A 10,294-nucleotide genomic window follows, 5' to 3' on the forward strand; every position below is an offset into this window, starting at 1 on the left:
TTAAACAACAACTAGCTGGTGTAATTGCTGCAAGGGAGTAAAGTGTTTGACAAATAGTGGCCAAGTTTTGACAACAGGGATATTTTGCGGGGAGGAAGCACGTAACTGGCAAGAAAAAAAAATAAAAATCTTCAATTCCTTCATCTCTGTGGAAGTGGATGCAAGTTCATTCTGGGAGCAAACAACCAGCAGAAATCCCACAAGTGAAAAAGACAAAAGTCTTTTTTGTTTGTCATGTGCTGATTCTCCTGGGAAACATTTGATTCAAATCAACATTTTGTGCAATCTGAAATTTTCCTGCGGGTTATGCGAGCCAGCCTTCCCTGGCCTCAGTTTCTCAGACTCGGGCAGCGACGGCTGAAATGAGCGTCAGCGCGCTTAATTTACCAGCAAATAGGCTGCTGAGTGACTGGCAAAAGCACGCGTAAAATGAAACCCCCAAACACACACAAAGCAAAATTGACGAGGTGACGGCCGAGGGTTTTCGGAAGCGGTCCCGAGCGAGCACAACAGTGGCTTCACTGACCCAGGCCAAATGTCAAGCTTGCGTATGGGAGACGGACACGACACGACACGACACGACGGATGTGCTTTTTCACACTTCCTCGGGAAGCATTTGGGAATTCTCGGCGAGCTCCCGACTTGAAAGAAACGACCGACGACAAAGGCTGTCGTGCAGAAGCACTCATTTGGGAAGGTGCTAGCTTTCTCTGCTGGCAGTCGTTTGTATCCTCTTTGAAATGTTGCCAGTCAGAGCACGCTCACATTTGGTGATGCTTTTATTAAAAGTTCTCCAAAAAGAAGGGAACACATCGCACAGCAAAGTGACAAACCTGCAATAGTACAACAAACAGTGCAGAGACTCAGGCAAGGGTCGGCGGACCCAAGCGGACGCTCTTTCATTTCCACCGAGGCCGTTCCCGTTTGCCGAAGCCAAACTCATCTCAGTCCTCCCGGAGGTACGCTTCGGGCACGTCGTCGTCGCCGTTCTCCGAGCCGGCGGCGCGCCGAGCGCCGGCGGCGCGCCGAGCGCCAGCCTGGATTTCAAGGGCTTTGGCTTCCACCAGCTTCTTGTCGGCATCCCGGGAGAATTTGCGCGCCTCCTCGGCCTGGGAGCGAGCCAGCTCCACGTTGGTCCGCATGGTGATGGACGCGTGCTCGGCCCCTGCGAACCAACGCTCGGCAAAGTGACAAAAGTGCATCTGGGAAGAGTGCCCCGGCGTGCCCAGTCTTGAGCCAGGACTCGTTTGGACGACGGACGGGTATCTACTGAGTGAATGATCTAACTCCACTGGATAGTTGCACTTTATTTCCTCTTTGATCCAGTGTTTAGTTCCCACTCAAATAAAATATGAATATGCGGCGAATAAATGAGAGCAAATTGCCATTAAAGTGAAGGAAAAGTACTATCTCGGGACATGACAGCGACAAGGCTGATGGGATTGAACTGAGTGGAGTTTTTCTAATCCTTTGGCGCCACCTGGTGGCAGCTTGGCGTTACGGCACTGTAAAGAAGCGAGTTCACGCCGTTGAGTGGCAGGCAGGCAGGCAGCCGTCAGCAATTCCAAAGCCTTTTTCAGCACGTTGTCAGCGAGGCAAGCGTCTGCTTTTTCGCAGGAAACCTTGACGTGTGACATCTGCTTTTTTGCAGGCAACTTTCACGTGTGACATCTGCTTTTTGGCAGGAAACTTTCACGTGTGACATCTGCTTTTTGGCAGTGTGACATGTCCTCCGTGCATTTGCCCACCTGAAGTGTACGCCGCCTCAGCTGCCGTTTCACACAAGCGGAGGGCGCCGCTCCACACCGCCTCGAAACGCTCGCACTCCTCTTGTCTGTCGCTGACCTGTCACGCACGGACGGAAATACGTGACGACTAGCGCTGTGGCGCCGTAACGGCGGCCGTGACTCACCTTGGCTCGCTGGCCAATCATCACCTGCCAGATGTCTTCTTCCTCCGTTTGGCTCAGACTCCCCAGTGAGGCCAAGTAGCGTTTTTGGAGCGCTACCAACGTGTGCACCGCCTGCACAGAAAAGAAAAAGGCCACCGTTGAGACTCGGTGCGGACCAAAGGCTTGCGGGTCACTTCAAAGTCACCTTGGAATACTCCGCGATGGCATCTACGAGGGCCAAAGTGCTCTGCGAGAGGAACGTGCTGGAACTGTCCGTCACCAGCGAGGCCGCTCGTCTGATCAGAGACTCGTGGGAGAGGTTCGGAATCTGCCGCGACACCCGAAACCGAACTTGTCAAATCAAGTTTGAAACGTTCCACGGGAATGCACGCAATGTGACGAGAAGGGATCAACGTGAAAGTTGGCTCTTGACAGGGAACAGAGATGGGTTTCCATTCAATTGTCGCAAAGCAACAATCAAAAAGTTCCCTAGAAAGTGACTAGAAACAAACAGTTTCCCAGAAATAGAGCGCCCCGATGCCAGCCTACACAAATGACGGCCGGGCAGGAAACGGCAAGTGGCGACGTGGTCAAAGCGCAGCCGTCACGCTTACTTGAGTGAAGGGGACGGCGCACAGCCCACCGCCTGTCGCCGCCGCCGCCACAGACATCGCCGCGCTCCTCCAGCTTGCCAAGGTGCCAACCGCTGTTTTGCCGTGCCTCCGCAGCACCTGAGCGTTGCTCCTGCAAGCAGCCACAATAGAATTAAAAAATAAGATCAGCTGCAGCAGTATGAGTCCTAGTTGACCTTTCTGAAATTCTTTGCCTTTCTTTATTGATGGCAACAGCTTGAAGCAAGCACTCGGGGCTTCTCTGGAGAATCGTACACCATATGAAAACAAGTCAGCGTACACAGGTGGCAAAATGAGCAGGTTCAATGAATTCAGATTGTAATCATAGCGTTGCTCCTAAGTTTAAGGTGGGACTTCATGTGACAGCATTCATCTGCCATACGTACTACGTTACACGTGCCAATATTTCCATGAGCTCCATTTCGGCTCAATCAACACAGTCAAGGTTTTCAAAAACGGCTCGCTGACAACTCGCATTTCGATGTTGCCGTTTATGGAGGAAGCACCTATTGCGTCATTGCAGGTGCATTCCAACGTCTTGAGGTTTCCTTTCCGGTCGAAGCTCATCAAAATCTCTCTTCTTTGCACAAACATGACGTTATATCTACGAGTGGTGTCCTTATTCGGGCGAAATGTTGAATTGAATTCCGAGGAAACAGGACGTACCGGAGCAAACGGAGGAAGGCTGCTCCCCGCCCGAGCGCGGCCATCTTGGTCCGGTCTCAGTCAACGTCCCCGTCCGGCTTCGTCACTTCCGGCTTGAAGCTCCGCTCCCCTGGCATCAGATGGCCCCAAAACTTACGTGTTTACTTTCGCATCAAGTTCGGAAAAGGCGTTTTTGTTTTCCGAGTGGCTGAAAAGTGAATTAAAATGTAACCCGTGACATCATGACTATGTCGTGGGCAAACAACAACTTATGAATAATAAATGCTGCTGCTAATTAGTTTCATTGGACTTGATCATCAACACCCAGGACAACGTTTCAGGACGGCGTCCTTGGATACAAAAACACATGATGACACTTTAAAACAACAACAATTTTAGTGTAGCTGCATAATTGCATCCCATGATGGCCAACATTTTGCACAAAACACTTTTTCCCAAACGCTTTGCATAATGAATGAATGAATGTTTTTCCATTTAATAAGTTTCACAGGGACTGTTTGATCTTGGGAGATTAGTGACATGGACAAAATGACTTACATAAGAGCGTCGTCCTGTCCTGCTCGTGAAGTGCTGCCCCAGGAGACGCCAAGTGGGCAAACAAACAGATGGGCCTGCTAACTACGTGCCATCCGACCGAGTGGGGGTCCCTTGTGGTAACAAAACATTGTCGGCCTGTTTGGACTGGCATCCAAGAAGAATCCACTCCAAAAGTCAAACGTGAATCCAGTTGCGTCAACCAAAATGACAGCACTTTGATACTTTTGGACTTTTTCTCTTGATTGGCATGTCGAGCGAGTTTCACGATGCTCAGTGAAGCTGGCGGTATACGCGGTTACAGCTTGGGTAGTCATCCAACTAAATGTCTTCTTTCTTTGGACCCATGCAGTGGGGGTCCATATCTTGGTCTTGTTTATGTGTTGCTGGTTTGTCTTCCACATTTCTCCATTTGCTTTACCATCATCGTGTCTTTCCTCAACTGAAGATCAAAAGTTTGTCGGTCACTATGGGAAGGAGCAGTAACACGCACGCACACACACACGCACACGCACACGCACACGCACACACTCACACACAGACTGAGGGAATGACTACGCCCCCGAGTCACCATGGCTGCCGCAACGTGCATTTATTGGCGATGACGGATGGGAAAAGGGGCTACAAATTGGGCGGCCCTTCCCGCAAAGCGCGCAGCCCCGCTGGCGACTTTGCTAGCGACTTTGCCGACGACTTTGCCCGTCCGTTCCCAACTTGTTTCCGCTTTGTCGAATGGCCGGCAACAGCTCGCTGGTGGCGAGCGGTGACCCTCAAGCCAGGTCTAACTTCAACAGCATCATAAACTTTATCCAAGTTCTGATCGCCGTCTTCCTCGCCATCAACGTCTTCCAGCTGGTGGCTTTGTTCTCCAAGGAGCAGTTCACGTCGTCCACGCGCTACATCCTGTTCGGTAACATGCTGCTCAACGACTGCTGGTTCCTGCTGGTGAGCAACCTGCTGCTCCTCTTCTACTTCTTTGGCGTGACCACCAATCTGTGGCTGTGCATGATCATCTACTTCTTCCTGGCCGTCTCCAACATGGCCACGGCGTGCACCTTGACCGCCATGACCCTGGAGCGCTACGTGGCCGTGTGCGTGCCCCTGCGGCACGCCGACCTGTGTTCCGGCCGGCGAGCCCTGGGCACCGTGGCGCTCATCGGCGCCGTGAGCGCCGTACCTTGCGTGGTGTTCTTCGCGGCCATCCTCCCGTCGGTGATCCGCGGCGACTTTGCGGACGAGCTCAGGTGCACCATTCACAACCTCGAAGCGTACCCGTGGCACAACTACCTGAGGTCGGTCATGTTTCTCCTCTACTTCATGGCCATGGCTGGCGTCATCGTCTTCTGCTACGTGCGCATCATGAAGGCGGCCAACGCGGCGTCGGCCGGGGACCGGGCGGCGTCCCGGAAAGGTCTGGGCACGGTGAGCCTTCACGCCTTTCAGCTGCTCCTGTGCCTCTTGTACCTGCTGGTCCCCATGGCGGAGAAGGCCATCGAGGGCCAGAATAACGCCTTGTTCCAATACATCCGCACCTTCAACTACGTGGTGTTGATTCTCACCCCGCGCTGCCTGAGCCCTTTGGTCTACGGCCTCAGGGATGAGATGTTCTTCAAGGTGCTCAAGTCGTACGTGCTCTGCGGGCGTGCGAGGCAGGAAAGGCGGCTCGTACGTTGTTGCCGCGGGCGCTGCCGCGGGCGCTGCCGCCGTTCATGGCTCTCCAAGACGTAAAAGGGAACGATGGCCCGCAAGCCACCTTTTGTTCATATCTTCAGAAAAGACGAAAAGCTGCTCATCAAATCCAAAGTGCAACATTTGAATGGACTTGTCTGAGCCAGTCTGGTTTTATGCTTGCACTATTGGGATTGTGTGTCCATATTCTCAATGTTGCCTCATGTCTCGTGTGTGCTTACAAAATAAAAAGACACACACTGTGAGCATTTTGTATATTTCCAGATGAATGTTGATACAAATCATAATGGGCTGGCCCGGCCCTGTATTATTGATTCGTTAGACTGCGGCGTTAAAGAACTAGACGGAGTCTTCTCGAGTGCCGACTGAATGAAGTATTGCTAGTCTCAAAAGGCGCGCGCGAGCACACACACACACACACACACACACACACACGCGCACACACACACACACACACACACACACACAGACGGACTGAGGGAATGGCTACGCCCCTGGGTCACCATGGTTGCCGCGGCGTGCATTTTTTGGTGATGACGGATGGGAGAAGGGGCTACAAATTGGGCGGCCCTCCCTGCAAAGCACGCAGCACCGCTGGCGACTTTGCTGGCGACTTTGCCGGCGACTTTGCCCATCCGTTCCCAACTTGTTTCCGCTTTGACGAATGGCCGGCAACAGCTCGCTGGTGGGGAGCGGTGACCTTCAAGCCAGGTCTAACCTCAACAGCATCGTAAACCTTGTCCAAGTTCTGATCGCCGTCTTCCTCGCTATCAACGTCTTCCAGCTGGTGGCTTTGTTCTCCAAGGATCAGTTCACGTCGTCCACGCGCTACATCCTGTTCGGCAACATGCTGCTCAACGACTGCTGCTTCCTGCTGGTGAGCAACCTGCTGCTCCTCTTCTACTTCTTTGGCGTGGCCACCGATCTGTGGCTGTGCATGATCATCTACTTCTTCCTGGCCGTCTCCAACATGGCCACGGCGTGCACCTTGACCGCCATGACCCTGGAGCGCTACGTGGCCGTGTGCGTGCCCCTGCGGCACGCCGACCTGTGCTCCGGCCGGCGAGCCCTGGGCGCCGTGGCGCTCATCGGCGCCGTGAGCGCCGTACCTTGCGTGGTGTTCTTCGCGGCCATCCTCCCGTCGGTGATCCGCGGCGACTTTGCGGACGAGCTCAGGTGCACCATTGAAAACCTCGAAGCGTACCCGTGGCACAACTATCTGAGGTCGGCCATGTTTTTCCTGTACTTCATGGCCATGGCTGGCGTCATCGTCTTCTGCTACGTGCGCATCATGAAGGCGGCCAACGCGGCGTCGGCCGGGGACCGGGCGGCGTCCCGGAAAGGTCTGGGCACGGTGAGCCTTCACGCCTTTCAGCTGCTCCTGTGCCTCTTGTACCTGCTGCTCCCCATGGTGGAGAAGGCCCTCGAGGACTGGAATAACGCCTTGTTCCGATACATCCGCACCTTCAATTACGTGGTGTTGATTCTCTCTCCGCGCTGCCTGAGCCCTTTGGTCTACGGCCTCAGGGATGAGGTGTTCTTCAAGGTGCTCAAGTCGTACGTGCTCTGCGGGCGTGCGAGGCAGGAAAGGCGGCTCGTACGTTGTTGCCGCGGGCGCTGCCGCCGTTCATGGCTTTCTAAGATGTAAAAAAGGGGACGATGGTCCGCAGGTCACCTTTTGTTCATATCTTCAGAAAAGACGAAAAGCTGCTCATCAAATCCAAAGTGCAACATTTGAATAGACTTGTCTGAGCCCGCCTGGTTTCATGCCTGCACTATTCTGATTGTGTGTCCATGTTCTCAAAGTTGCCTCATGTCTTGTGTGTAGTTACAGAATAAAATGAGAATCAGCACCGTCTTGTTCTTCTTCTTCTTCGGCATTCTTTTCAAATGGTCTCTGTTAAGGGTGTTGGTCGATGCCTTTTGTGCAATTCAAATGAAAAGGCCATGTGTTGAAAACATAGTAGTATTTTATTTCTCATTTCCAGATGAGTGTTAACAACACAATGCAATCGATAAAATAAAAGCACTTATCATTATGATAAAGACATCAAACTTTGACAAATGTGTGAGCCAAGGTGAGCCATCACTTGACTGTAATCATACAATAAAAGTGAGAGTTGTAATTATAAATAAAAGCAAGACAAACTGGACTCAAAGCAAATGGGCTCCACTAAAGAATATCACAATGTTATGTCAAGAAATGAGCACAAAGAGGAAGTTTCACGACCCGGACCGTCATTTTGCTCCCAATCAATCAATCAATCAATCAATCAATCAATCAATCAATCAATCAATCAATCAGTCAATCACTCAATCTCGATCGATCGATCAATCAATCGATCAAATAAATAAGCTTTCATAACCAGGAATGACTTCCGTGGACACGAAAAGTAATTTGTTTGCCGTAACTCACTTCAACGGAGCTCCTATGACACCAAAGCACCATTTTTGTCTCATCTGGTCGATTGGGCACACTTGTCTCTTGACACCGACCGGGATGCCGCTAGGTGGCGTCGAAACAAAACTCCTCAAGCTCCCTCAGAATGTTACAATGTCACAAATGATTGACAACGTCCCCTTCAGTCTTCTCTCAGGTAGGCCTCGTGTATCTCCAGCTCGTCAGCATCCTCCAGGGAGGAGGCGTACTCGGCCATCCTCTGGATCTCGTCCACTTTGGTCTCGGCCAGCTTCTTGTCCGCCGCCGCCGCCGCCTCGCGGGCTCGCTGGGTGTGCGAGCGCGCCAGCTGCACGTTGGCCGTCAAGATGACGGAGGCCTGCTCCGACCCTGAGGACGACAGGCGACAACCGGCGTCAGGCTCGGCTCGGCTCACCCACGGCGTCTGGTGCGCGCCGCCCGTCTCGCCGTCACTCACCGGACGCGCTCGCCGCCTCCGCCGTCATTTGGCACAAGTCGACGGCCTTGATCCAGGTGCTCTCGAAGCGTTTGCATTGGTCCAGATGTTGGCTGACCTGTCACAGACGCCATTCAAATGTCAGACAACGTGTGTCGCCCGGCCCGGCCCGGCCCAAAACGCAGCGTGCGGAGACAATTTGGTGGTCCGATCAAACACGTTTGCCACGTGGTTCACTGTAACGTGCGCAATCAGCGAGGTCCTGCCCGCTCCAAATGTGTGATGGAGAGTTCAAGTGACCTGCGCCTTCTGCTGAGAGATGGCCCGCTGAAGCGCGTCCTCGTCGGCCGGGCTGACTTTCCCCAGCGAGATCAGGAAACGTCTTTGCAGAGCGATGCGCGTGTGCACGGCCTGAAAAACAAAAACAGCATGAAAGTTGACAGCGGAATAGTCACAAGATGCAAAAGTGTGACGCCGCTCATGATGTTGCCATTACAAAGGAAGACATTTGGCTTTATTGTCCTCAAATGACAAGTTAGCCCAATGGCTTGGGTCACGCGCTCACCTCAGCGTAGCCGTGGAGGGCGTCCACCAGCGCAAAGGTGCTCTGCGACAGGAGCGTGCCGGTGCCGTCGGCGACCAGCGACGTGGCCCTTCCGATCAGGGCTCCGTGCGTCAGCTGCTCCGCTTGCTGCCGGCCGGGACCAGTGCATTGTTAGCCCCTTCATCTAATCTTTTTTCTCTTTCTTTCCATAATGCCTCATTCCGTTCATATTTGCAAGCGTGCGTGGAGCGAGCAAGGTGAGTTCTGCACTCCCTTTTGTGTGCTGCATGCTCACGATGGAGACGCGTTTACCACTGTTCTGAGAGAGGGCCGAGTAACACACGCACGCAAGCACGCAAGCACGCACGCAAGCACGCACGCAAGCACGCACCTGCAAGGACGAAGCGGCGTCGAGGTGGCTCATGCTGGAAAGCGGCGCGCTGGTGCTTGCGCAGCACACTTGCCGGGCCAGCAGCAAACTGGGCTTTGCTGACGACTCTGTGCTGCTCAAGAGGACGCCCGCCGTGCTGCGCAACAAAAAGGGATTGACTCACTTTCTTTTGTTTGGAAGGAAAACAAAAGGGAACAGCTTAAGAAAGAAGAAAGGTTTCCTTCCTCAAGTTGAATGACACACATAACCGAGTAGGAGATGAAAGTAATGTAAGTAGAATTCATCGGTTTTGGTGAATATTGGGCCTAGTTTTTTTAGCCCCACACACCACCCCATTTTTTTAAAACTAAATATGGAACGTATTAAACATATTTTTGAAGAAGCCAATTGCAAATGTTTTTTTTTTTGGTTGTTTTCAATTTACACTTTTAATTCCCATTTGAAAAGATTATCGAGCAAAAAGGTACCTGAGCAATGGTGCGCTTGCTGCCTCTCTCTTGCTGTGAAGGTCTCGTCGCGAGGCCAAAAGTCGTCCGCCGGTCCGGACGCAACCTGTGGAACGTGAACACACGGCTTGCATTTTGCTCTCTTTTTCTGTAGCTTTCGGTGGCGCACTTTGCTTGAGTCGCACTGCCGCCGCCGCTATTTATGCAGCGGTGGGGCTGCGTCACATTGCGTAATAAAAGTCATTGATCTGTTGACTCTGCCCGCTGATGCGCTCGTTTTGCCTTATCTCACCCTCCCTCCCTCCCTCCCTCCCTCCCTCCCTCCCTCCCTCCCTCCCTCCCTCCCTCCCTCCCTCCCTCTTTCCCTCCCCCCAAAAAACAGGCCACCAAGGCTACGTACGTGCATCTTGCAGAGTCTGATGCTGCGTGCCATCACATAATCGTCCAGTTGATCTTTGGACGTGGTGAAGCAGCATGCGGTTCGTCCGCACATAGTATTCCAACCATTTTGCTATCCTCATGATGGTGTTTTGCATACGTGCACGTCAGTCAGAAGGCCTGCACTTGGCGTCACCAATGGGATCTGATGATTGAGCGGGCTGGCAAAACAACAAAAACAATGGCTCTTGGTTTCCTTGGCAGAAAT

General features: G+C 52.7%; 4 protein-coding genes across 5 annotated transcripts; 2 read left to right on the plus strand and 2 right to left on the minus strand.

Moving 5' to 3' along the window:
* Window positions 1-761: 761 nt before the first annotated feature.
* LOC148395823 (diablo IAP-binding mitochondrial protein-like) lies at window positions 762-3,317 on the minus strand. Of its 2 annotated transcripts, none has more exons than XM_088381823.1 (6): window positions 3,190-3,317; window positions 2,506-2,635; window positions 2,097-2,219; window positions 1,913-2,023; window positions 1,749-1,845; window positions 762-1,165 (listed from the first exon to the last, which is right to left on the minus strand). In XM_088381823.1, the coding sequence occupies exons 1-6, from the start codon at window positions 3,231-3,233 to the stop codon at window positions 945-947; spliced, it is 726 nt and encodes a 241-aa protein (XP_088237949.1). In that variant the 5' UTR covers window positions 3,234-3,317; the 3' UTR covers window positions 762-944. The 2 variants fall into 2 exon arrangements, with proteins under 2 accessions (XP_088237949.1, XP_088237951.1); XM_088381825.1 differs by lacking the exon at window positions 762-1,165 and adding an exon at window positions 1,284-1,603.
* Window positions 3,318-4,455: 1,138 nt separating this feature from the next.
* LOC148395824 (odorant receptor 131-2-like) lies at window positions 4,456-5,451 on the plus strand. The gene has a single exon (XM_088381822.1). It carries the CDS (start codon window positions 4,456-4,458, stop codon window positions 5,449-5,451), a length of 996 nt encoding a protein of 331 aa, XP_088237948.1.
* A 575-nt stretch (window positions 5,452-6,026) lies between these two features.
* LOC148395825 (odorant receptor 131-2-like) lies at window positions 6,027-7,060 on the plus strand. Its single transcript, XM_088381379.1, has one exon. The coding sequence runs from the start codon at window positions 6,077-6,079 to the stop codon at window positions 7,058-7,060; it is 984 nt and encodes a 327-aa protein (XP_088237505.1). The 5' UTR covers window positions 6,027-6,076.
* Window positions 7,061-7,364: 304 nt separating this feature from the next.
* Window positions 7,365-9,839, minus strand: LOC148395826 (diablo IAP-binding mitochondrial protein-like). The gene is made up of 6 exons (XM_088381939.1): window positions 9,670-9,839; window positions 9,203-9,338; window positions 8,833-8,958; window positions 8,568-8,678; window positions 8,289-8,385; window positions 7,365-8,200 (listed from the first exon to the last, which is right to left on the minus strand). The coding sequence occupies exons 1-6, from the start codon at window positions 9,780-9,782 to the stop codon at window positions 7,995-7,997; spliced, it is 789 nt and encodes a 262-aa protein (XP_088238065.1). The 5' UTR covers window positions 9,783-9,839; the 3' UTR covers window positions 7,365-7,994.
* Between the last annotated feature and the right edge of the window lie 455 nt (window positions 9,840-10,294).

The sequence above is a fragment of the Syngnathus floridae genome, chromosome 7 (genome assembly GCF_059516105.1).
Source record: "Syngnathus floridae isolate MCC-2025c chromosome 7, RoL_Sflo_1.0, whole genome shotgun sequence".
NCBI lineage: Eukaryota > Metazoa > Chordata > Actinopteri > Syngnathiformes > Syngnathidae > Syngnathus > Syngnathus floridae.

Coding starts and splice junctions, on each gene's coding strand:
- LOC148395825 (XM_088381379.1), top strand. CDS start 6,077: ATGGCCGGCAACAGCTCGCTGGTGGGGAGCGGTGACCTTCAAGCCAGG.
- LOC148395824 (XM_088381822.1), top strand. CDS start 4,456: ATGGCCGGCAACAGCTCGCTGGTGGCGAGCGGTGACCCTCAAGCCAGG.
- LOC148395823 (XM_088381823.1), bottom strand. CDS start 3,233: ATGGCCGCGCTCGGGCGGGGAGCAGCCTTCCTCCGTTTGCTCCG. Junction 1,846..1,912: donor TGATTGGCCAGCGAGCCAAG/GTGAGTCACGGC, acceptor CGTGCGTGACAG/GTCAGCGACAGACAAGAGGA. Junction 1,166..1,748: donor TGAGGCGGCGTACACTTCAG/GTGGGCAAATGC, acceptor GTTGGTTCGCAG/GGGCCGAGCACGCGTCCATC.
- LOC148395826 (XM_088381939.1), bottom strand. CDS start 9,782: ATGCAAGCCGTGTGTTCACGTTCCACAGGTTGCGTCCGGACCGGCGGA. Junction 9,339..9,669: donor GCAAGCGCACCATTGCTCAG/GTACCTTTTTGC, acceptor TTTGTTGCGCAG/CACGGCGGGCGTCCTCTTGA. Junction 8,386..8,567: donor TCTCTCAGCAGAAGGCGCAG/GTCACTTGAACT, acceptor CGTCTGTGACAG/GTCAGCCAACATCTGGACCA.